General features: G+C 35.2%; 3 protein-coding genes across 3 annotated transcripts; 2 read left to right on the forward strand and 1 right to left on the reverse strand.

Annotated features, from left to right (window-relative positions):
- The first annotated feature begins 2,012 nt into the window (after positions 1–2,012).
- Positions 2,013–18,225, forward strand: echs1 (enoyl CoA hydratase, short chain, 1, mitochondrial). The gene is made up of 8 exons (XM_053502634.1): positions 2,013–2,258; positions 13,230–13,427; positions 13,526–13,653; positions 13,749–13,848; positions 14,941–15,045; positions 15,582–15,701; positions 15,975–16,042; positions 16,122–18,225. Exons 1-8 carry the CDS (start codon positions 2,168–2,170, stop codon positions 16,185–16,187), a joined length of 876 nt encoding a protein of 291 aa, XP_053358609.1. The 5' UTR covers positions 2,013–2,167; the 3' UTR covers positions 16,188–18,225.
- Positions 18,226–18,830: 605 nt separating this feature from the next.
- fuom (fucose mutarotase) lies at positions 18,831–23,064 on the forward strand. The gene is made up of 6 exons (XM_053501322.1): positions 18,831–18,997; positions 21,456–21,524; positions 21,645–21,715; positions 21,930–22,028; positions 22,455–22,528; positions 22,610–23,064. The coding sequence occupies exons 1-6, from the start codon at positions 18,913–18,915 to the stop codon at positions 22,674–22,676; spliced, it is 465 nt and encodes a 154-aa protein (XP_053357297.1). The 5' UTR covers positions 18,831–18,912; the 3' UTR covers positions 22,677–23,064.
- A 59-nt stretch (positions 23,065–23,123) lies between these two features.
- si:ch211-217g15.3 (uncharacterized protein LOC368914 homolog) lies at positions 23,124–24,980 on the reverse strand. The gene is made up of 4 exons (XM_053501321.1): positions 24,929–24,980; positions 24,743–24,809; positions 24,076–24,110; positions 23,124–23,950 (listed from the first exon to the last, which is right to left on the reverse strand). The coding sequence occupies exons 1-4, from the start codon at positions 24,934–24,936 to the stop codon at positions 23,422–23,424; spliced, it is 639 nt and encodes a 212-aa protein (XP_053357296.1). The 5' UTR covers positions 24,937–24,980; the 3' UTR covers positions 23,124–23,421.
- Positions 24,981–27,213: the final 2,233 nt, after the last annotated feature.

Here is a 27,213-nt window from a genome sequence, read left to right on the forward strand (position 1 = left end):
GTCCTGCGCCTCCACAGCCGCACGCCGGGGAACCATCGAACTCTGGAGGCCGGACCGCCTCAGGACTACATTCGCGTTCACCCCTCACCTGCCAAAGGACCGACCGCCTCCACGCCTCCGAAACGGAGTTCGTCATGGTGACCAGGGACGGTCACAGCTCGGGTGGGGGCAGTGTGGCGTGGGCGGGGCGGCGGCTGACGACCAGCATGCCTTGCGGGGATGTCGGTGTGTGTTCACCATGTTGGGGAAAGGTGTTTGGGTTGGTGGCTTCGGCCCTGTTTGTGTGAGGGGTGTGTGACGTGTGAAATGTGCTCCAGTTCAAGCTAGGGCTGAATTGGATGTAGGCTCCTGAGTGAAGGTGCTGCTCATGCCTTACATGCTGTGTGCTTAATAAAGTACTCCCAGCCATTGCATTGGGTAGCAAATAAGCTCACTCGTCTCTCCAGCATTCTTCCCGGCGTAAAAACGCTACAATATTAATGTACCTGTCAGTGTTAAGATCAATGATTAAAGACAGAAATCAATTATTAAAACACACAAGAAAGCTAAATAATTGAGGAGGGAAAGAAAAAAAGAGAGATAAAAACCATGGATACAATAACGCTAGAGTTTATTATCTGGAGGTCAATAATATATAGAGTTTGCTGTGCATTTTCCTTCTTTATATATAAGATAAGGAGTAAATTTAAACTTCACTGTAAAAAAAACGTTTAGTTTTCCTGAATCCTGATTTATAAATTAAACTCCAATATAATGGCTCACAACCGTGCCCAAGTGGCTCTGCAGCGAGCACCCTTTCCAACTAACATTGAGACAGTGTTGCCAACTCGTCAGTAAGGAAAGTAGCTATTGGCTGTCGTAGAAGTCGCTAGATGACGTCATCACGTAATTTGCATAATGCACGCTGCACAGTGTGAAAAAGCAGCTTTACATGCTTCTCCAATGTGATCACATGCCAGCATAGAACAGTGTTCAGCGATAACTAATGCCATGGTGGCTTCAGCTTTTTTTGAAGAGTCTTTTTTTTTTTTTTTTTTACCATAAATGGCAGTTTGTTTTGTGTGAAACTATTGTAAGACTTTGACTTTTGTGTATGTTTCTGAGTTGACATGTGTTTTTTTATATCGCAAAGTTTGGCATAAAAATCAGTCTTGCAATACAGGCAGTATGCCCGTGTATTATCTCCAATAAAAGGCTTTAACCATCCGTTGAATGCAGGATTTGAGGACAGGCCTGTCTGTGAGTGCTTTGGGACGGGGGAGGGGCCGGCGGCGGCAGCTGCTGTGGCAAGTTGAGAAGAGTCAGTACAGACACATCAGAGTCTCCAAAAGTCTCCAGTAACACAAGAAAAAGTCGCCAGATTTGTCGCTAGTCGCTTTTAAAAAAAAATTGTCGCTAGAGTGATTTGAAAAGTCGCTAAATATAGCGACAAGGTCGCTAAGTTGGCAACACTGCATTGAGCCTCTTTGCGAGCAAGCCTTTACGAAACGAGTCTGAAGGTGCGTTCCAATCGGCAGTACCCTACGAAGTATACTTCGCTGGGTGTTCAGCCATGTTATTTAAAGGGAACTGTGAATGGTGTACGGAACGAGTGAGCAGGTCTTCACTTCACCGGAAAAGGGAATGAAAAATTTTCTATAGGCCATTGCGTCTCGCTGGAGCGTAAAAAAAATGGAGCTCGAAAAAGGGCTTATATATTTATTATTATCGAGGACGACATCATATTTAAAGGACACAAAAATTAACTTTTTAATTTAATCAAGAACTCCTTTGTATTATATAGGCTATTTATCGTTAAGAATAAATAATCACTGTACATCTTACATATTTTTTTTTATATTCAGTGTCTGTAGTGTGGAATTTTTAAATTTTAGGTGTCCGAAGTGCTTATGTTACCATGGTATCCCACGGAGGAAGTGACGTCTGCGCTGGTGACGCAGGGTGTTCCAAATGGTGGAGTTTTGTTGAGGGTAGTTCCTTTCATTCGTTGCAAAAGGAGTAGGGAGCAGGGAGCAACCTGCGAAGTAAACTGTAAAATGGAACATAGCCTGACTCTCAGAGACCCGACACATGCTTCATTCGGACACGCCCCTTCTGCTCGACACAAGTGTTGGAGATATACGTAACAGTGCTGATGCCGAGGTGAAGCACTGAAACTGAGAGGAAAATGGCAGCGTTTTGCAGAGTCGCTTCTTCAATTTTGAAACCAGTTAACTTACTGCCTTCTGCACTTGCAGCTGTTCGACACTGCAGCTCAGGTAAAGATAATAAGAAACGTGTTAAACTGTACTTGATCCTTCAATGTCACACTGACCTGCTTTGTGCCACCAGTATGGCTAGTACAGTAAGCTATACATGCTAATAGAGTGTAGATATATTAACATTGTCTTTAAACACATATAATCGCAATCCGCCTCGTTTCTGTCGGGGGAAAAAACCTATCGTTGGTGTTTCCTAAGTGACTTTTATTCTGAATAGTGTATAATGTTCTTACGATTATTGTTTATAACGGCTAAAGTTTGTTTGCTAGCCAACCTCACTTAGTCAGCTGACCGTTTTAAGCGTTGAGACGATGTGTGGTTAGTTTCTGGTTAAGTTAGTAGCGACCTGCTCTTTCCAGGCAGGGTACCAAAACTGGGTACATTCTAGACAGGGTGCCAATCCACCGCAGGCCACACATATATGGAGCGATATCCCGGACAATAGGGAATTCAAATGCAATTGCAAACTTTGCATTACCGTTGCTGTTTCGCCTTCGTGAACGCACACTGCCAAATTTCAAATGAAAAAGAAAAGTCCATCTGCATTTGTATTTTCCATGTCTTACAAGTCATGAACCTGTCATATTTAAACAGAAAAACCAATGACCACGTTTGCTTTTTCACTTTCTTTGCGTCGCGCGTCAAGCCGGCCAAAATTCCACACACGCATATATATATATATATATATATATATATATATATATATATATATATATATATTTTTTTTTTTATTACAGGTATATATAACTTTGACATTACAGTATAATAATGGAAGACATTATACTTTCAAAAACATTGGAAAAATAAACATTAAACTATAAATAAATTAACTATTAATAAAAGTAAAGTAAAAAAAATAAATTAATAAATTAAAAAAATTTATAAAAATAATACAAACTGCATGTATAAACTAAAAAAGTACAATTGTAAAAGGAAAATTTATGTGATGTTCATCAAGTCATTGTACAATTTCACAAGTTTGGCACTTTTTTTGTTATTAACATTTTTAAGTGTAGTCATTATGTATTTGATATCACAGAGAAAATTATATAATTTTGGGGACGTTGAAGAAAATTTACACTTATGAATGTGATATTTTCCCAATAGAATAAATACATTTCCTATATATTCAATGTTATATTTACAACGAGAAAAGTAACAAAATATATCACATAAGGTAAAATCAAAATGTGCATTAGATTTCGAAGAAAAGAACTTAGATAAATCAATCCAAAAAGTTTTAACAAGGGGACATTCAAAAAACAAATGAACTGTGGATTCAATACTGACATTACAAAAATTACAAATTAAATTAATATTACCAAATTTGGATGTATTCTCATTTGTGGGGTATATATTATGCAAAATCTTTAAATGCACTTCTTTTACTTTATTAGGGATACAAAATTTATATGGTAACAGCCATGCTTTTTTCCAATTAATCTTGTCAATTAAAGAGTTCCAAACAAATTTTCCCCTGGGAGTAATTCTTTTCCTTGACTGAAACACATTTCTTATAATTTTATTGCTACACTTTGGTTCATAAATACATTTCTCATTCACCAAAAAATTTGGCTCTCTTTTTACAATCACTTGAAATGATAAATGACATTTCATTAAGTGAACAAGACTATTAGGTATAGCTTTAACAATTGTAAGAAATTCCTTATGAACAACAGGGAAATTATATTTAAACATAAATTCAGAATAGGAATAAAATTTCCCTTGAGGATCTAGCATGTCACAAAGATAATCAATACCTTTTTCATGCCAATTCTTAAGAAAGATCGACTTGTTCTTTAATAAAATGCATTCATTGTTCCATAGCTTCTCTTTATGCGGGGAGAAATTGTGAACAAAACAAAGTTTCCATGCCAAAAGTGCCTGTTCATGAAATTTAGAGAGTTTTATGGGGAGTTTAGATGGAGAGAATTTACACGATAACAAAAATTTAAGACCTCCCACTTTTTTATAAATATTGTGTGGAATAAAGTACCAAATAGAATCGGGTGCATTGACACACTTTTTAACCCAGTTTACCTTGAAAGTGTAATTTATGTCAAAGAAATCAATCATATCAAAGCCTCCATCAGCTTTCTTACCACAAAGAACATGTTTCTTCAAATGTTGATGTTTGTTTTTCCAAAAAAAATTAAACAGTAGATTATTAATTTGTTTACAAGTGTTATCATGTACAAATAATGAGAAAGATGGGTATATAAAATGAGACAGACCTTCTGCCTTTATTAAAAGAACTCTACCAAGGAAAGACAAATCTCTTTGAAGCCAATTGTTAAATATTAGTTTTGCCTTTTTAATTTTAGGAAGAAAGTAAATTTCTTGCCTAAGAGAGATTTTCTTGGAAATGTAGATGCCGAGATATTTCACGTTATCTTTAATTGGTATATTATTCACGGATGTTTCAAGGTTATCAAATAAACAAAGAATTTCACATTTAGGAATATTTAATTTTAAACCAGATGCCTCTGAGAAGGTGTTAATAATTTTAAGAACTTTTGCAATCTGAATTGTGTTTTCTAAAAACAGGGTTGTGTCGTCCGCAAGTTGTGAAATTCTAATCTCACGATCAAAAATGGTCAACCCTTTAATATCAGGACTATTTCGAATATTCAAAGAAAGTAGTTCCACAACTAATAAGAACAGAAAGGGGGAGATTTCACAACCCTGCCTGACTCCTCTGTTAATAGGGAATCTATTAGAAGTTTCAAATCGTAAGTGAACTGAACTGTTAATGTCCTTATATATCATTTTAACCATTTTTATAAATTTTTCACCAAATCCAAATAACTCTAGAGTAGAAAATAAAAATTTGTGTTCGATGGTATCAAATGCTTTGTAAAAATCTAAGAACAAAATGATTACATCAGAGGTAATATAATTTGAATAATCTATGAGATCCAAAATTAGTCTGATATTACAGCTTATATGTCGTTTAGGCATGAAACCAGTTTGAGTTTCATTAATTATGTCAGATAAGCCTGTTTTTAACCTTTTTGCGAGAGCTAGTGATAAAATTTTATAATCTAAATTTAGTAGAGTGATTGGCCTCCAGTTGTCAAGGGAGAGAAGGTCTTTGCCTGGTTTTGGTATCAAGTTAATAAGGCCTTGTTTCATGGTAGTACATAATTCCTCATTAATTATGCATTCATTGTACATTCTAAGTAATGGCCTCTTTATAGATTCCCAGAAGTATGCATAGAATTCGAGAGTTAGGCCATCTGTGCCTGGGGATTTACCCTTCTTCATAGACTGCATTGCACTGGTCAGTTCGTCTAAAGAAAGGTCATTTTCACAAACCATTTGAAATTACTGGAGTGAATGATTAGATTTTTTGTATAAAGTTTCTTGCATAGTTTTCATTATAATTTGAGCAATATAATTTGTTAAAAAAAGAATATACGTATTTCTTAATTTCACAGGGTATTTTGTTTATGTTATCGTCAATTGTTAATGCTGCTATACAGTTTCTTTTTATATTTCTTTTTTCCAAAGCAAAGAAATAACTAGAGTTTTTCTCTCCCATTTCCATCCATTTGGCCCTAGATTTTATAAATGCACTCTTGGCTAAATCCAAATAGTGATCTTCTATTTTGTTCCTTAACTTAATTAGATAGGATTCCTCCTCTGTATTAAGAGTTTCTTTAGATAGCAACTTATCCAGCTCATTGAGAGTATCTTGACATCTTTTAGAATTATCCACTTTGATTTCTTTGCCTCGACGCATAGCTAATTGTCTAACCTTGAATTTAAAGAATTCCCATCTTTGAATATAACTCATAGACTTATCTTCCAAAATAGAAACAGTGTTTTTAACAGACTCTACAAAATTTGCATCCAAAAGAAGCTTATTATTAAATTTCCAATAACCACGAATTTTTTTACAGCTGTTAGTATTTCCAATTAGAGAGATAGAGATGAATTTATGATCTGACAAAGAGGAATAACTGATTGACGTGTCTAAGACAAACTGTACTGCATTATTAGATAAGAGCCAAAAGTCAATACGTGACTTCAATGTAAGAGCATTGTTTGTCCATGTATATTCCTTATCATAAGGATGTAAAAAACGCCAAACATCAGTAACCTGAAACTTATCAACGAGCAGGTCAAAAACTTTAGAAGTACTACTCTTTTGAGGGACTCTATCTAAAGAGTCATTGGGGGCTGAAGTCACCTCCAATCAATAAATAAACGCCTGTGTATTTTCTTTTTAGATCTAGTAATATCAGGCTAAGTTTTTCAAACATATATGAATTTAGAGAGTTATTATTATGTCCATAAACATTGCAAATGATAAAATTCGTATTGTCTATAGTTAGGATTTTTATAATCCACCTCCCTTCACCAGAATATAAAATTTCCACTACGTCTCCCCTCAATTTATTTAAGAAAATAGCGACCCCTGCCGAGTGGTTTGTCCCATAACAAAAGTATGCAGAATCTCCCCACTGTGATTTCCAAAACTTTACGTCATTAACACAAGAATGTGTTTCTTGAAGTAAAATAATTTGAGCCTCCCTGTGTTTAATGAAAAGAATAAGTGCCTTTCTTTTATCCAAATCTCTTAAACCTCTGACATTAAGAGAGATAATATCTAGTTTGCCAAAACTGAAAACGGTCATCCAATAAAAAAATAAAAATAAATAAATGAATGAAGAGACAGAAAAAGATAAAACAATGAACAAGACCTCCTAAATTAGGGCTAAGTAACTTGTTACAATGAGAACAGTTAGACCCACCGGGATCTTACACATGTAACGAGATTCAACGAAACAGTATTTTAAATAGGGACAACAACAAAAAATGTCTAATAAAGCATCAGATATAAAATGTCCGCATGTGTCCTTTTTGACTCACATTGTTTATTAAACATTAATATTAACTTTTTTAGCTTCGATATAAGCAAAGGCACCGACGAATGATGCTTTCTTGCCTTCTTCTCTGGCTTTTTTGACCAAAGGCCAGGCTTTGGCCCGCATCGCTCTTTCGTCAGGTGACAGGTCTTCTTTTAAACGGAGATGGGCTTCCTCCAGGAATTTTGAGCCTCTTGCATCCCTCCAAACGATATCACGAAAGTGACGCATGCTGAATTGAATGATTATGCCTCTTGTTGAAATACCGTCCTTCTTTTTACCAATTCTATGCACCGAATCCACCACCTCGGGTAATTTCTCTGCAATTTTGGGGGAGATCTTGCTAAGGACTTTGATCACCAGATCTCGAGTATTTTCTTGCTGCTCTTCCTCCTTCATCCCTTGCAGTCTCAGGCTCCATCTTCGTCGATAGCTTTTCGCCTCCAGCAGCTGAATTTTGAGTTGTTTATTTTCTTCCCTCAAGTTTAATGTATTTTTTTCCAATGCTGAAATTCTCTCTTTGTGGTTGGTGGTGTCTTTAAGGAGTTTTTCCACTGATTCATTTAGAAAAGTAATGGCCTGATCAGTATTTCTCACCGTTTTCTCCATAGTTGAAACCTTTTCAAATATAGTTTCACATTTTGCAGACAGAGACTGAATGGCAGCCATAACTTTGTTGATATCACATTTAAGAGAATTAGCACTAGTCTTTCCTCTTTTTGGTGCTGGGCTTTTAGCTGGGGTGCACGGTAATGGAGTTGCCAAAGAGTTCTCTGACTCGATAATATCAGCTGAGTTACCGGCTAATTCTGTCAGCATTGCGTCATCGGGATTCGGGGCGAAGAGTTGGGACAGCACGATATTTTCATTTATCTCCATACTCGCCTCGGAGTGATTTTTCGCCTTGCGTTTGCCCATATAACCGAGTTTTCAAAAAGGTAATACTAGTCCCTAAAATGTATTCTTCATGAAATGAAAAAAAAAATTAACTTTTCTTAACTTATTACATGGAAATCACGGTGATGCCTGAGGATTAAGCGCGCAGCACGTCTGCTCGGAACAGCGCCATCTTGGCTCCACCTATATATATATATATATATATATATATATATATATATATATATATATATATATATATACTGACTAGATGTCGCCTGTGACGCTGCTGTCCATAGGAAGGATGCGTCAGTGCGGCCGCCATCTTGTGTCGGGGGAAGCCGCTTCTACTCTGCATTAGTTAATATTGGCAGAGACTATTAACGATTAAAATCACCTTAATTTGCATAATTTTCAAGCAATTGTCAAGCCGTTGGGTTTATTATGAATGACAGACATATATTTATGATAGAATATAGATTAATTATTTTACTTATAAATGATAAGTTAAATAATTAATTAATCTATCACATAAGTAAAATAATTAATCTATGTTCTATCATAAATATGTGATAGATATATTATATACAATACCATCCTTAGACACACCTACATAACTAATTAATTTGTTATACAATGCACAAAACAATTACAGGGATGTTGATGGTGATATGAAAAAAAACATGAATAATATAAAATAAAGTATATATATATAAATAAATAGTTAAATAATAGAGCAAAATTTAAATTAATTAAGGCACGAGTTAAAGGTCCTACACATCCCATTTTTCATAAAATGTTAATATGATCTTTTGGGTCCTAATGAAAAGTTTGTATTATACGTTAATTAAAAATTCAAAAGGATTGTGTAAAAAAAACACTACTTTTACCTGGTAAAAACTAACTCTGTTCTCAGCAACCTGTTTCAGTACATGCTAATTTAAATGCTCATGACCTCACAACACACGTGGGGTATAGCTACGGAAGTGTAGTCCAGTGTGGGCAATGCTTTGGACTGCATTACCCACAAAGCATTGCCCACATGCAGTGCTTTGTTGGTAACGCAGTCCGAACTGGAAAACGCTGGAGTATAGAGCCTGAGCCTGTTTTCTTCAGTCGTTTTTGGTTTGATTTAAGTACGGAACATACGCAGAAGTTTGTAACATCGCCTGACAACGCAAAAATTAAAAGAATGGACATGCATTGACTCGATTTGTCTTTCTCATCACTGCATGGGCATGAATTAACGGGCTGTTGCGCTGCCGCAAGCAACAACAACAAAAAGCGGAGAAACTTACCGAGAGAGATACGGACGCAAGGTGTTTACTGATGTGTTTACATGACTTCTTAATCTTTGACAGACATCGTTATAAACCATCTAAGGTAACAAAGGTAAGCATAATATAGTTTTCCGACTACCCACACAGTTTGCAACTAGTCAATCACCTTAATGCATTGTTTATTATAAATAATAAATTAGGGATTAGGGATTATATAGAGAAGAAGCCATAACCATGTTCTATGAGAGTGTAAGTTAACTTACACTCCGCATTCATCGTGATTATTAGAAAAGGCGATCTGCAAAGAGTCATAGTAAAAGGAATTACACTCACGGAGCCTGGTGAAGATGAAGCAGGAACACGAAGCGTTAGTACAGATCCATTTTTAGGAGCAGCTTCCTAGTAAAACCTGCTTTATATTGACCCGCAGTTATAAAGCAGTCTGGTGAAAAATGATTATCGCAAACATGAACGCATTTAGGTAAATCGGCGGGGACGTTAGCTTCAAAAACTAAATTCAGCCACTGCGTCCTCAGTGGCTCAGATACCTAACCCTAGGTAGGTACCCTAGGTCACTAACCCTAGGTAGTGAATGACGACTGCTGTGTTCGCTATTACACCCAACAACTGTACACAACACTCGCTTAGGCGCCATTTTGCTCCAGCGGCGAAAAACAATGGCCGACAGCTTCTTCTCACTCGAGGCGGGTCTTTGCTAAAACACCAGTGTCAATCAACTAGTGTAGGAGCGGCCTTTTGTGGTGTGGTGTCACATCGACAGGCATTTGCGATTGGCCTGATTTTAGAAGGGGCATGTTATTGTGATAAATGAAAAGAAAACCACTGAACGGCTCTTTATCATCGTGGAGTGGTTGTGTACGCACTCTCCTAACACACAGTTCAGTCCAAACAGCTTAAAAAAGTGCATGTAGGCCTGGATGACCCCTTTAAACAAACAAAGCTTCCTGACCAACAGACCTCAGAATGTTAGGATGGGGAACTCAACATCTGCATCTAGGCAGAATTAAATCATCATAAATCGTCCAAATCTTAAATTATTATTATTATTTTTTTAGTTTTTTGGTTTGTTCTAACTTACAGACATGTATTTATGATCGAGTCCAGAGAAAATTAAAACTTTTGATATTAATCTACTTCAAAATTAGGTGTAAGTTTATTATTCTTCCACTTTAGTGAACTTAAAATTAACTATTGTTACTTACCTTAGCCTAGTCTACTGCACACAAAATGGCTACAATGGTATGATATCCATACTTAAAAATACATGGTAATTAAAACATTTGAATTTTACTGGTTTATTTTGTACATCAGCAAACCTGCAATACAATGACCCAGCGTAAAATGGTTAAAACACAAAAACAAACATAACGTGCGTACGTAGTATGAAAACATATTCCAGTATTTACAACACCCTATTAATTGATTAGGCTACAGTAGATAACAAGTCCGGCATCTTGAGAGTTGATCTGAATGCCGGGAAACTTTGGTGCTTCGTTCAGATCCCCGACCCAAGATGGCGGCGATGTTGACGTATGCTTAGAGGCCCAAGGCGACATCTAGTCAGTATATATATAATATAATAGGGTGTTGTAAATATATATATATATATATATATATATATATTAATGCCATAATTCAAACGCAATCGCTAATCCATTTGCAATTGCATTTCGTTATTTAGAAACCTGTCAATCAGCGTCAGGGGCGGGTCTATACTGTGGGGCGGGATTGTGTGGGGAGTGACGTCACTCGCAGTCGCCGACCAAGAGGGGGGAATTTGAGCGATGAAGGTGAACCGAGATTATCTCATTTGTTTATCAAGAAATAAACGCACAAAAATGACATCGCATTTTGAAATGACAAAGAAGCTATTACAAATAATAAAAAATTTCTTCTCCTGTTACAGCCTGCTGGAGCTAAATCTGTCAGAAACGCTGCTTACCGGAGCTTTATAGCAATGGAGTCACTAAGGGGTCGTATAAAAAGTGCATAACCAAGACTCAACCGTTTGTTTACAGAATAATACACAAGATTACAGAGAAATACCTCACAGGACATTAAACATATTGCACTCTTAGGCTACAGTATGGATTATTTGTTTATTTATTTGTTTGTTTAATTGATTAATAATTATTTCAATGTACATTTAATATTAAAATAAATGATTACACAGACAATTCTTGTGGCAATAACAGATAATTTGTTAAATGAGAGTTAGGGTGTTTTTTATTATTAAAATTATAATTATAAAGATATGTATGAAAATAAGTGCACATTGGTACAGTCTATTATGAGTTGCAAAAATGACAATTAAATCAACAAAATTCAATAACTTTTTTGCTATAGAAATTATACTAATAACTACATTAATTTTGCTAATAACTACAACCCTTCCCTTTGTAATGTTCAGTTTGATATTAATTCAGTTTATCTTTTAATTCATTTTTTGAAAAAAAAATGAAATTAAACTGAAAAGCAAACATGGTCATTGATTTTGCTATTTACATATGGCAGGCTCATGACTTGTAAGACATGGGAAATACAAATGCAAATGGACTTTTCTTTTTTTATTTGAAATTTGGCAGTCAGTGTGCGTTCACAAAGGCGAAACAGCAAACAGTAATGCAAAGTTTGCAATTGCATTTGAATTATGGCACACTTTGTGCGTCCACATATGGGAAATGCAATTGCAAATGTAATTTGCAATTCCTTTTAAATATTGTCCAGGATATCGCTCCATACACATACACACATTACGCTGCAATGTATAAACGCTATTTAGCCTAATTTGCATGTCCTTGGACTGCGAAATTAAAGTGCACGTGGAGAAAAGGCAAGTCTTATGTGATGTACAAGGCCCTTGATGTGAAAGATCAAAGTGTTAATCTTTACACCACGTGTTGTCTATCAAACATCGTTAAATGAAATAAAATATGATTTTATAAAGGCTCTTAAGGTATAACAGTAGGCTGGCTACCCGTTATTGTTTTTGAGTACTGTACACTGTGGTACAGGATGCTTGGTTCAGCTTTGTCCTAAATCCATTCACACATTACATGCATAACTATTTATGCACTAATGTTTAGTGGACTAAAACATAAAACATTGATATACAAGATAAAATGTGTCTGTTTTAAAGTTATGTGTACGGGAATAAATTCAAACTTTAGAGAGTTTTTTCTCTAATTCCTTAACAGAGCTGTGGCTTATCAGCGGATCTAGCACATGTTAATGGGGTAGTATTGTTAATAAGACAACCACAAAACCAGAGATCCACCTATATGCAGATCCTGTCATCTGCATGTTACCATTACTTGCAAATGGCATCTGCGGTTAACTCACTGCCGCTTCTCCCGCTGGTCCTTCACTCTGCCTGTTGTATGCTCCGTTTTCTCTTAAAAATACTGATTACACTGCCTACCGTTTAATTTAGTGGAGAATGTGACACTACCTGCCAATATAGTGGCAAGGAAAAGTATTTTAACCTTTTGGAATTTCATGATTTTGTTCATTCATGTGTTATAAAATGTGATCTGAGTTACATGTAAGTCAAGGATTTTGACAAATATAATGTGCCTAAAATAATAACACTTTATTGAACACACTTCTTCAATATTCAAGATGGTAGTGGAAAAAGTAAGTGAAACTTTGAAATATATAATAACTGGTTTCCTCTAGTAACTGCTGTTTACATTAATGTGACGTGACGTTGATAAAACTACCTGTGCAAATACTGCTCAAATAAACAGAACTTAAAAGTATTTCTGTTTTTATTTACAAGTTAACTTCGTAACATATAAAAAAATTAGAAATTAGATTTGGTAAATGGAAATGGGCTTTTTAATAAAGCAGCTAGTTAGAAAATTTGTATCCTGGATGGATACTCAAATATAAAAATAATGTTTTGTTTTTTTTAGGTGGACAGTATCAGTATATTTTGGTTGACAAAAAAGGTGAAAAGAAGAATGTTGGTTTCATACAGTTGAACAGGCCCAAGGCCTTGAATGCTCTTTGTGATGGCCTAATGCTTGAAGTGGGTAAAGCCTTAGACACCTTTGAACAGGACGCTGAGGTTGGTGCGATAGTCATCACAGGAAGTGAAAGAGCTTTTGCAGGTATGCACCATGGGATTGACCTAATATTATCCAAGCATTTTGTTTGGACTGTAACAATTATGATTTATTCAGATTGCAAATAAATGTTTTTTTTTAAGCGGGTGCTGACATCAAAGAGATGCAGAACAGAACATTTCAGGAGTGCTTTGGTGGTAACTTTTTGGCACACTGGAACAGAGTATCAACAGTTAAAAAGCCAGTTATCGCTGCTGTCAATGGATTTGCTGTAAGTGAAGAAAATGTTTATATTATATTTCTATCCTAATAGTTATTTTTATTAAAGCAAAGATGTTTACTATTAAACCAGTAATTTTCTTGTAGCTTGGAGGAGGTTGCGAATTGGCTATGATGTGTGACATAATCTTTGCTGGAGAAAAAGCGCAGTTTGGACAGCCTGAAATCTTGTTAGGAACAATTCCAGGTAAGAAGAGTGAAATATACAGTTGAAACCAGATATTTACATACACTTCATTAAAAACCACAAACTTTTTTTTCTTTACTGTCAAGCATTAAATCAGAGTAAACTTTTTCTGCTTTAGATCAATAAATATTAACATATTTTTTTGCATTTGTTAAATGTCATAATTGAGCCAGACAAATTTGATGTATTTTTTTAAATCACTTTCATCAAAGTCAGAAGTATACATACACTAAGTTTGTGTCTTTAAACAAAAAGAAAACTCCAGATGATGCCATTCTGAGCTTAAGAAGCTTCTGATAGGTTAATTGATTTTATTTGAGTTAATTGGTGGCGCATTTGTGGATGCGTATAAAGGTACACCTTAAACACAGGGCCTCTTTCATTGACATCATGGGAAAATCAAGAGAAATCAACCAAGGCATCAGGAAAAGAATTGTGGACCTCCACACGTGTGACTTATCCTTCTCGTGTGACTTAACCTTAGGTGCAATTTCCAGATGCCTGAAGGTCCCATGTTGAAGACAACGTCTGAAGACATCACCCAGGAAGTTAATGCTTGAGCGCAAATGGGCAATACCTTTAAATTAATTACAAAGTGGCTTAAGAACAACAAAATCAAGGTTTATGAGTGGCCATCACAGAGCCCTGATCTCAATCCCATAGAAAATTTGTGGGTGGCACTTAAAAGGCGTGTGCGATCAAAAAGGCCTACAAACCTGACCCAGTTACACCAGTTCTATCAAGAGGAGTAGGCCAGAATTCCAGCCAACTATAAGGCTTGTGGTACCCGAAGCGTTTGGCCAGGTGAAACAGTTTCGGGCCAATTCTATCAAATATTCAGTGTATGTACATTTTTGACTAATGAAATATAAAATTCTCCTTTACTTGATTCTGAAATATATTTATTGATCTAAAACAGAAAAATGTTACTCTGATTTAATGTTTGACAGGAAAGATTTTTTTTCTGAAGTTTATGTAAATATCTGGTTTCAACTGTAGAAACTGTAGAAAACAAGTGTTGTAAAGGTGCAGCCAATGCTGTCAATAGCTGATGGCGTAATTAGATTTTTCTATTGATATTTCTGTATGCAGGTTCTGGAGGTACTCAGAGGCTTACTCGGGCAGTGGGAAAGTCACTGGCCATGCAGATGGTTCTTACAGGGGACCGCATCTCTGCACAAGAGGCGAAACAATCTGGTGTTTATTCCTTATATACTAGTGTTACTACTCATTTTTGATGGGTAAAGTGTTTTTAGAAATAGTTTAAATAATAAAGCTAAAAATAAGCTAATCAGCTCTAATGTAAACAGTGTTATTATTATTTCAGGTTGAATCCCCTTACATGTCTTTCTTTACGGCAGAACTCTCTGTCCAACTGATTAATAAAATAAGATTAAAGATTAAGAAAAATTTATACAAATAAATACATTTTGTAAGGTTGGGTATCTTGTGCCGCGTGAGGTAATTCAGCATAAAACTGTTCATAAAGTCTCTTCAGTTATTAATTTTTCAGGGACTTGTTTCAGGTCCTGTAATATATGAAATGTAAAGACATCATTGAAGGAGCAAATTCTCACCAACATACAGACAAAAACTTTTATTTATGCAGATTTGGCATATGCATTGTACGGTTTCAGCCTAAACATAATGAGAGGCAAGCATTGTCATTTCAAACTGAATAAGCAAGTAAACTATGCATGGTGAGTTTCTGTAATTTCATGTCACCACTGTAGGGCTTGTAAGCCAAGTGTTTCCTGTGGACCAAGTGGTACCTGAAGCAGTCAGATGTGGGGAGAAAATTGCAAGTAATTCGAAGCTGGTATCGGCTATGGCAAAGGAAGCGGTCAATGCAGGTGATTGTGATATTTGTCTGGATATTTTTTTTTTATTTGAAAGTATAATGTGCTATCTGCCTTTGTCAAATCTTTTTGGGAAACAGCATTTGCTATACTGTATAGTGGTTTCATATTAATTTTTAAAATATTGCAGTAAGTTCTTTGGCCTTCTTTGTGGATTAATTACATTTGCCTTATGTAATGCTTTTGGCTTTTAGATGGATAATTTTGCATAATAATGTTTTAGGACATTGTTGATATTTTTATTTAATCAATATGGTTTAATTTCAGCTTTTGAAATGACCCTAACAGAAGGCAATCGGTATGAGAAGAGAATATTCCATGCCACCTTTGCTACGGTAAGATTTAAGATAATATAAATTTAAGACTATTTTTGTGTGATAATTCTAATAATTGGATTTGTTGTTTTGTAAACAGGAGGACAGAAAGGAGGGCATGAGTGCATTTGTTGAGAAGAGGAAACCTGATTTCCAGGACAAGTAGAGGATCAAATAAGAAGAGTGTGAATTTCTTTTTTAATTTAAATACACTCATTTGTTGGCATGTGATCCAGTGCTGTTACTGAAAGACTGTGTTGTAGGTATTAAAATTGAGAACAGTGGAACATCTATGGTTAAAAGAAACACTAAAAACAAAAATCAGTGGTACAGTGATATTGCTTTTCCATTAAAATGTAATTTGAGGTGAGCCGGTTTGCTGCTCTGATCGTTATGAGGACTTTTGTAAATCATGTTTGTAAGGCATTTAATAAATAGTAAAGTATGACATAAATTTTAGGTAAAAATAAATCTAATACTTTGTGAAAAAAAACTGTTATTGGTCTGGACTAGTAGAATGAAAACACAAAGTGACTAAACCATCAGTAAAAAGGCCCATGGATGTGGGTCAGGGTGTTCTTGCATTTTTTTACACACTAGGTGGCGGTAGTCACCTAATATTATATTGGTTTGTAGAACTGCAGAATTAACAGACTTCAGAAGTAGGGTCGAGGAAGACAGAAACTACCACTGATGCTTGTCAGATAGCACACATATGGTTGAACATCTATTCTGACTATTCTGAGCTTGATCTGTCGAAAAAATATATAAATTGTTATAGTAGAAAAATGTATTAGTAACGAGTGAAGAACCTTGCGTTTGCGTAAAAATATTTTCCTGCTGTTTTTTACCCGCGCGAGCGCACGCACACGTGTTTGTGTGTGTGTATATGTATATGTATGTGTGTGTGTATATATATATATATATATATATATATATATATATGTTATATATACACCCACACAGAGGCACACAGATAAAACGTAAAAGCGTGTGTAAACTAAAGGCAGTGATTCAGAATGCTACAGATCTGCGCAAAATTGTAAGTTTTTTTCCCCTTCCTTTTTACCTCTTTGATAATTACTTAATCTCACATTTTTCTTGCTCATCTGCACAATTTTTATGTTGTTTTGCTCACTTGGACAAACAACAAAATGGATATTTAAACACAAAACAATATTTCCAATTGTATATTAGGCACATCAAAAATCGCAGTGTGAAATTTTATGCTCGTAGAAAAAAATATAAAATTAATTTTCGGGTTTACTCCAGATTAATTCAGAGTAAATTAAATATCTGTATCATCGCCTGCAGAAATCAGAATACACGTCGCTTTTACGCATGGTTATCTTTGGGTACTTGCATTTTTAATAGCGTTTTTTGGTTTAACTGTTTTCACATAAAACTTGTGGATCACAAAGGAGCACGGTAAATTTAATTATGAAACGACCCTTTTATTTTTCCACTAGATCAGGGCCTTTTTTCCCCTCTAAGGATCTCAGGGCTTTCTTCACACGGCGACTTCCCATATACTCTCAAAAGTCCGTAGCCTAATTGATTTTAATTTTCATTCAATATTCCCCTCGAGTCGACTTTCTTCTTTGCCCCTGGAACAAAACTTTTGAAAGAGGCGAAAAAAATGTCTTCACATCGAAACGGCACAAAGGTCTCCAAAAAGCAAGCAAAGCAGCAGTTGCGCTTTGAAGTCTGTCCCCTGCTAACGAAAGGTCAAAATAATAAATGTAGACCCAATTGAGGCGCTCTGCCCAGACAAAAGAGGCAAAACGTTACATTTTGGCAGAGGCAAACCCCTCATAGCGTGATAAACTCATTAAAAAAAGCAGAACCAAAGAGGGAGCAGCGTGGTGCCGCGCTTAAAGAAAAGAGCTTTCAAACTGATCAGACGCTCCTGGCTCCGGATGCTTTCTCCTCCTCACATCAGTCCCTCTCTTCACTTCGCCTCCGCACTTCCATCACTGTGAAGGGACAGCCTCGTAAAAAAATATGTGCGTTTTTTCCCCTTCAATATTCTAAGATAGTTCAGTCATTTGCACTCTATAGAGAAATGTAAATGTACAAGTTTTTCCTTGACTTTTTTTTACTTTGCATTATGTTGTAAATCAGATTACATTGTAATGCTCCATTGATATGTATAAGGCCACGCTGGGATTTCAAATAAAAAAGAAAAGAAAATTCCAAGAAAATATGTATTTTTTGTATATAAATAAAATTGTCGTTTTGGGAAATTAATTTCCTATCACTGTATACGTGTACTGAGCTGGAAAACGGAAATCGGAATACTCATATGAAATATTTGATGCTATAAACTGTTTAATATTTATAAGGAAGTATTACACCTCATTTTAAAATTCAAATAGGTAATGGTAAACTACTTACTACATAGCTTGTTTATTTATGTATTTATTTATTTGGTAAAATGTATTAACCAATTTTGATTGTCAGAGTCATATCGAATTATTGCATTATTGTGGAAAAGCATAAAAAAGCAGTTAATTCGGATTTGTGCAACCACCAGTTTTCTGAAACTGTCTTTACTACTGCTCTTATTAAATAAAACACACTATTAAAAACAAGAAAATATACAGTATAATATTCGTCTTCGATGTGTCGGACTTTAGATCAAGTTCAACGCATGGTGACCTTGTTAAATAGCTAATAAGTTTGGTAACATGCCAAAAAAATAATAATACAAAATACAGTCTACCCCACAAATCACTAATTTTCTACACTTTTTTTTTTGTCTATTTGATGGAAGAAGTCACATGGACAACAGCACTCTACATGCGCACGTTCTCTGGCCAATTGGGTGACACTGTGTGATCACGTGACATCTCTTTCACTTTGTTCCAAGTCTGTTACCTGCTCTGAAAATGGTAATGCTGAAAGGAATACCATTATTACTTACACCTGAACTGCTGTATGCCCTGGCCAAAATGGGGCACGGAGACGAACTGGGTAAGCACCATGTAATTACAACAGTTAGGTACTTGGTGTATATAAATGCGGCCTCGGTGTGTTCCGGCTAATGTACGCTCCAAAGTCCAGTGATTTCTTTCAGTTGCTACATTTAAATGCATGTTCGTCGCGTTTGCTAGAATAATTCATATAAAACCTGCACATTTCCGTGAGTTAACGTCGAAGTTATTTATTATTTCGGAACGCTCGAAAGTTTGGCCAGCCGTCAATGCTAATTGGTATTGTGGTCAATCTTTCCAATCACAAATTATTTATGCACCTAAAAGAATGTTGTTATTCCACACTTTCATATTGTCACAATTCTTCCATTGTCATTATACTTTATCACTTGGAACAAAAAAAGCTAGATATGTTTGCTAGACAAACTGCAACCCCTCTTTATATACACCGATCAGCCATGACATTAGCACTGATTACCAGTTATATACCAGTATATTAGTAACAGGATCATGGGCACCCAATGCTCACCCATTTCACACAGGCCCCACCCAGCAACCCAAAACACACACACGCAATGTTCTACTGCCACTCAGCACAGAGTGGGCCAGATCCACCCGGTGGCACACGGTGAAACCAAAACTGTACAGTCAGCCATAACACTAAACCAACGTGATAGAAATCCTGTAGGACCCATTTAAGCCACTAGAACAGCTCTGACTCATCAAGGCATGGACTCCACAAGACCTCTGTGTGCTGTGGTATCTGGCACCAAGATTTTGGCAGCAAATCCTCAAAGTCCTGAAAGTGGGACTCCACAGATCAAAGTTATTTGTCCAACTTATCTCACATATACATAATCAGATTGAATTTAGAGGCCTAGTCATTACCATCATGAAAAATTTTTGCAGTGAGGGATCAGCATGGGCAGTCTGAGCAGTCAGGGGGGCCGCAAGATGTGATGCACTCTGTCTTTTGACACCATTCTATCATAGCCAGCTCGACTAGAGCCTATGTCCTAATCAGTGGTTCACCTTAATTAATGCACCCTCGATGTCAAGAACTTGCATTTTGGAAATGCCCTAGCACAGTCTGCTGCTAGTCATGGTCTCTTTACACTTCCCTGCTTCTAGCACATAAAATTTTATAAAATTAAAAAAGCAGTAAAGTCCAAACATTTGGCCAGAAAGTAAATCCAAACTTGTGTCCAAACTTCTGTGCACTGTATGTGTGTGTGTGTGTGTGCATATACAAAAGTCACCATTACATAAGGGTCAAATTTAGGACTGCGTCAAGCAAGAAAACAACTGAGGAGATTTGAAGTTACAAGACATTGTCAAAATTTGGATAGTGCTGCACTGTCAACTTGGTGGAGCAAATGTGGTTGGAACAAAATCGTGAATGGAAATCACTAACACTTGCTAAAGTTGCATGGTAAAAAATCAACAGTAAAAAAGATAGCTGTGTTTAATAGTAAAAGTAAGAGCATTTTCATATGCGCACAATGTGATAAGAACCCATGGGATTGAGACTAAACAGCTGTGTGGCCATAAGAAAACTCCTTGTTAGTGAGGTCAAAAAAATGCTTGAATTTGTTAGGGAGCATAAAGATCGGACATTGGGGCAATGGAGCTATGTCATGTGATTTAGATTAACGTTAGTCCAGAGTTATGGGTGCATCAAGCAAAGAAGGAAGTGCATGGAAAATATCAGCAAGTCAGCAAAATTATGTGACAATAAAAAAAAAATTCAGAACTTAAATTTTTAAAGAATTGTTCTGGATCAAAAGCTAAAGACAGTCAAATTAAATCTTAGTTGTGTGTGTGTGTGAGTGAGTGAGTGTGTGCATTGTGGTGCAACTGCAGGACAAGAGATTTAATTAATCTTTTTATCAAGCATTAGAATAAGGGGGAAAATGTGTGATCTCTGTGCCTTTAGCTGCAGTGTGGTTGTTGGTGCCAGATAGTTTAAATATTTCAGAAACTGTTGTTCTGTAGAAGTTTGCTTTATTTATAATTAGATCATTATTTAATCATTCAGCATATGTTGTCTAAACTCTCTGGTCTTCAAACAAGAATTAGATATACATCATTATGTTTTCTATGCCTAGTTTGTGTTAATTACCCTTAGTCTATGAGTTTTTAAGATATTTGAATGTTCCCCAACAGTGGTGCACCTGATATATCCGTACCACTGAAATATCCACATGCAACTGCAGTGTGACTGTTATAATGAAATTAATTGATCCACTGTTTTAATAGCAGTGGTCTTTAGTCACTGGTGGTCCCTTTTCACTGTTAAATGGAGTACAGAGATAGAAAAAGTTAGCAACTTGCATGCCTAAACTGACAATTGAAAGTAGATTTAAAGTAGATGTACCTACATTATTTGTTTTTTACTGTTCAATCTAAGGCATTACTATGCAGGGAACACTCCTTATTCAGCTTTTCTCAATGCTAAAGTATATAGATTACTGTTTCAGTTAATTTTTTCCCTGTAGTTCTTGCAGATGCAAATTTTCCTGTCTCCTCTATTTGTAAATGTGGTCCCATGGAGGTACGAGCTGATAGTAGGTATTACTTTATGTTTTAGACAATAAAAAGCATCATATTTACAGTAAGTGACTAGAAACCATACAAGTACTGTTTTTTTTTTGTTCATTTTTATTATTATTATTTTTATATAATAGGCGTGCGTATTCCAGAGCTATTGGAAGCAATATTGAAGCTCTTTCCTCTTGACTCCTATGTCGAATGTCCGGTGAGTATTGCAGTTTTATGGTTTAATTATTTTTAGTTGAGACAAAATATTGTTATATTGCCGTTGTATTATTTGTATCTCATTACTCACATTATACATTACTTCATATTTATCAAACGGTCATGCTAATGTTGTAAATGTTCCTTAAAGCTAAAGGAGGATCTAAAGAAGGTTTGTCATTACAGCCCTCACTGAGTAACTTCTGTCATTTCAGGCAGCTGTAATGGATCTAGTGGAAGTTGACAGGCAGCGGGGTATGGTGGTGCCAGTGTGGAGCTGCTACACTGGACTTCTTATACAAGCAGGATCAGGTGTAGGTTGCTGTGATATTTCCTGTCAAGGACAGGATTATGTGTCAAAAATTAACAGTCATATCTCACTTGCAGAAAAATTAAATTTGTTTACACATTTTGCTATTTATTAGTTGTGAAGTAGAATGTGTTAATTTAGACACTATAATAATACTGGTGAGGTGGCACAAAGGGTAGCATTGCCTTCTTTTCACCTCAAAAAATGTATAGTACATAGATTGTGTACTTTACATTGTCGCATGGTGTGAATGAGCATATGAATTTCTTCTATCGGTGTCCTAAATGGATGATATTATATATATAAAATAATAAAATAGAATAAAAAAGTGTTGAGGGACATATCATGGGTAGGGTAGCTTATGATTCATACAGATTACATTGTTTATTCACAATTTTTAATTTTATTTCATATTTATTTGTTTTTGTAGGGGAATGTTGAGAAACTTGAAAGGTCTGCTTTCTATGAGCGTTCTAAGAAAGCTTTTGCTGTTGTAGCAACAGGGTACAGTATAATTTTCAGCTGACATAAATCTACAGTGTAATTCTACCTTGGTATTATAAATCTTTCTTATCTCTCTAACAGGGAGACTGCTTTGTATGGCAACATCATTATCAAGAAAGGAGTCATTCGTCCTGAGGAGCTATGCTGAAGAATGCTGAAATATTCTTGTGATTACACAAGTTACCTATTGACCTTTAAAAAAAAACAACTTTTGGACAACAAGTTGGAATTGGAGAAGTGCCTAGGTGTTGTAATTTACTTATTCCTGCAATATGTTCATTACACTACAGGAAATCTGCAGACACAGGCCTATAAGGTAGAATAAATGTTATGACTTAAGCATTGCTTTTCAGACATTGATAGAAGATTGTAGAAACGTGGTTCCACAGGTTTCAGCTGGATGAACTTAGTTTCAGAAACTAAGAGACAGCATTGTTTGGGTGGTTAATCTTTTGCTTTTCATAGTTTTTTTTTTTTTATTCTACTACTTAAGTGGTTAAAATCTTGCTTCTGCTGAATGAAAAGCTAAAAATGCATACAGTTAATGTTTATATTCTATATTTTATGAATTAAAAAAACCACATGACAAGGTATGTCTGCTTATAATTAGTTTTTATTTATTAATTTGGTTGTCACTTCTATCCAGTGCAATGCAGAATTGAGACCTCATACAATCCAGGTTCAGGTTTCTATGCTTTACGTAAGGTTCTGGCAGTCCTGAGAATGAAACTCACAATCTTCTGATCAATAACAGATCATTTACTGCTATATTCATTGATTAGAATAAGACCTGCATCTAATTTATTTCTATTAAATTATTATAAATGTAAAACCTTTATGCAGTTTAACGCTTTCTGAGCATTACTTTACCATTTTATCGGCATTATTCTTGTTTAGCTGTGAAAGATCTGATCTTTGTCCTCTTCAGGTTCTGTATAAACTTTCTTGGAAAGATCTCCTCGAATGACTGGAACGTGAAATACTTGGTCTGTTAAAACTCCATGATATAGGCCATCTTTGTCTTCCTCTGGGGTCATATACACACTTGCTTTATGTAGTCCCACCACTTCAGTCTTGTCAGGCACTTTCTCACTGAGGTCCGCATAGTTCACTAGTCCCTGTATGTTATGGTGAACATCATCCAGGTCCTTCTCAGCTTCTTGATAGAGCTGGCCCTGAATGTAAGATTGAGTTTCATGGAAAGCTCCAACCTGCTCGCTTCCAGGTAGGTGCTGAACCTTAGATGGGTGGTAAAACTTGTCTTTGTCTTCTTCAGGCTTATTGTATTTCTGCTGGCGAAACTGTTTCATGGCTTTCCATATGGCCATGTGAGGATCAATGTTGATCTCTTCCAAATCCTGCTGCTCGACAGGTTCAACTTCTTTAAGTCCCAGTATGATTTTCTCATTAAAATCATGAGACCTGTTGTGATAAAATTATTTTAGACTGATGATATAGCGCTTAATCAACATATAACAAGTATAATTTACAGTATTTTATATTTATTAAATGATTTTAGGGTGATAAGAAGAGGAAAAACACACAACCTTGTATCTTGAGCTGCTTTATGTTTTTCATCTCCCTGTATAAAAAGCAGATCATACCACTAATTAATAGCATTTGGAGGTTTGTCTTATCCTAAGTGCACAGATTTATGGATTTTAGTGATCAATTAAACCAGAGTGGCAAAATGATTTATCAAAGCCAGACCATTTCACTAAAACCAAAGTCATTTTTTTGCCTTAAATTTAAATATATTCCGAATATAGTTTATTCAATAATGCAGTGAAAAAAGAAAAATCTGTTGTTCAACTACAAAAATGATTGTTCAACTAATATAACCATAGTTGCACGCCTACTGGTTTATAGACACAGATGTAATCAATTACTAAGTTGTAGGTCTTTAAAAAATGGCTGTAACTTTGCATTCTGTGGCTGCATACAGAACATCCTAATTATTTTTAAAGCTCAGGCTGAGGCTGCCATGAGACTCCCTTGATATATCTTACTAGTGGTTGTGCAAAAAAAAAAAGAAATCCATGTAATAAGAGCTTAACAATGCACTACTTAGTGTATAAAAGTCACATTCAGTAGGATATATATATATATATATATATATATATATATATATTTTTTTTTTTTACCCAGTACTAACTACATAAGTGAAAATTATGAAAGCAAAATAAAAAAATAAAACACTGTAAAGATGCGTACCCATGTTTTATATGGGCTTGCTCTGGTGCTGTACAGGATCACGGACAAGCAGAGCAGAACAGAGCACCTTTAATATTGGGGAAAACGGTGACATTATTAACTATTTTGTCTTTATATACAATAGGTTATACCTGTTATGACAATAAAAATAATGAAAATAATTTAATTGCACTTATGTACACTTACCTGAACATTGTTGCACCTGATGTCTTATTAGCAAAATGAGTAAAGAAATGAATTGTCACAAGATCATGGTGCATATCAGAACTGTCATAAAAGGAGTAAAGGTCATTAGTTAAGCAGAAATTTATAGACTTTGGTCCTTCAAAGTACGGAGTAGTATTATTAAATTATCTTCTTCGTTTATACAGCAGTTTACTATACAAAACACACACTTAATACAGTTACTTATATGTATGAGCAGAACATAAATCGCAAAACAAAAAAAAGCAAATCAAACAAACGAAAAACCCTGAAATATTAAATGGAAAATATAAGGTGGAAAAAAACCTTGTGTGATCTTCTATTTACATAACTTATATAATTTATGACTGTGTGTATGATTCTGGAAGCAGTTGGTCATTTAACATGAGCAGGAAACTGTAACAATGTAAGAAACAATGTAAAGACATTAAGGTCTTGATGTTGGTATCTGTAACATGATACTATGAATGACTACAAATTCATTCAAATAAGTTCATTTCCTATCACAAGAATTTACTATGACCATGTTTATGATGAAGGTATACTTCTAGAAAATTTGGATTATAAAGTGGCATACGTGTCTAAAATAACTCTATTTACTGTACAGATTCTTCTGTATAAAGCAATAGTAAAGGAAATATTATGCTGCATTCAGACAATGCCATTATTACCTGCCAATTAGCATACATTCAATGTAAGGTATGTTCAGGTATTTTCTCTATATTTCTATATTATCAGTAATTAGGAAATATAACACACATTATTACAATGAGATATTTAACAGAATATTTAAAATATTTGGAAGTGCCCTGTAAGACAAAGTCAGTCTTCGAATAGTAGGACTTGCTAAACTAGAGACACTAAAGGGACTCACACAATCCACACCCACCTCCCACAGAGCTGTGTGGGAGAGATTGAAGACAGACAAGTGTGTTGTGATCTCAGTGCCAAGTACTTGCCCTCATTAACCCAAGCAGCCTCAATAACAGGACAATATTTACTCAGTATGTTGGTTAGACATGAGGGGATTGATTCTGACTCACCCTCACCTGCCAGGCCTTGTTTACGGGCTAAATGGAAGAACTCTTCAGGGCATTAACCAACCGAGTTGCACTTCAGAAACAACTCTCGGGAAGCAGTAAAACCAAGCATGATAAAAGAGTATGATAACAGATCATAATAGAGAACTCATTAAAGATCGACATCATAAATGATAGCAAATGCTGTCCCCCTTTGCAAGTTTTATTTTGAATGGTGGTATATAAGACATGTCCCCTTTCAAATACCTTCTAATATATAGAAGTCATTAAACTAATAACTTTATTTTCAGAGGGGTTATATCAGTTCGCACAACCACCTGGGCACTAAATCCATTCCGCTACTACAGGCTTTTGGGCATCTCTCTATACGAGACTTTTTTATGGTTTCTTACTAACATGCAACTTACATGTGTTTGTAATTAAATGATTGTAATTTGAATGTAGCAGTTTTAATAAAGCTCCACACATGCCCTTGATGTTTACTTTGACCTAACAGCAGCTATTAGTATATAGGGATTGTATAGTATGATGTTGTCAAAACTTGTTATTTTGTTATGTCTGTTCTTTAATTTGTTTATTTTAGAACAAAATCAGCTGGAACAGATTGCACATTTATAGGTAGTTCTCTTCAACACACAAAAACCCTAAAACAGGTTTTCATAAACACAGTTAAATTAAAATTATATATATATATATATATATATATATATATATATATATATATATATATATATATATATATATATATATATATATATGTATGTTGTAAGTGGAAATGTAATAACTATATTTATAATATATATAAAATAGAACAAAAAAATCCTCTTTTCTAAGGTGTTCCTTCATGCAGCCATATTTTAAAATATCATTTTTGAATTAAATTAGCTACTTAAATATACAAATCATTTAAACTAAAAATAAAGTTCAAATGAATTTTTTAAGTACACAATGTAAAAAAAAAGAGGATATATACATTTTCTATGGTACTTGATGCTTTTGTAACAGTTAAGACTTTTTTTTTGTACCCTCATGTAAACAATCATTGTATTTATTATATTAAAACATAAGTAATAATTACACATTTATTTACTGTAGGTCTCTGTTTGAACTGTAAAAAAGTAACTATCTCATTTAAGCTCAGGTATTTGTTACAGCAATACAATCCTGGTATTTCTCTCTATACTTGACCTTTGTCTTCTTATTCAAAGGTAAGAGAAGAAACAGGCT

This window comes from Clarias gariepinus, chromosome 8 (assembly GCF_024256425.1).
Source record: "Clarias gariepinus isolate MV-2021 ecotype Netherlands chromosome 8, CGAR_prim_01v2, whole genome shotgun sequence".
Taxonomy (NCBI): Eukaryota; Metazoa; Chordata; class Actinopteri; order Siluriformes; family Clariidae; genus Clarias; species Clarias gariepinus.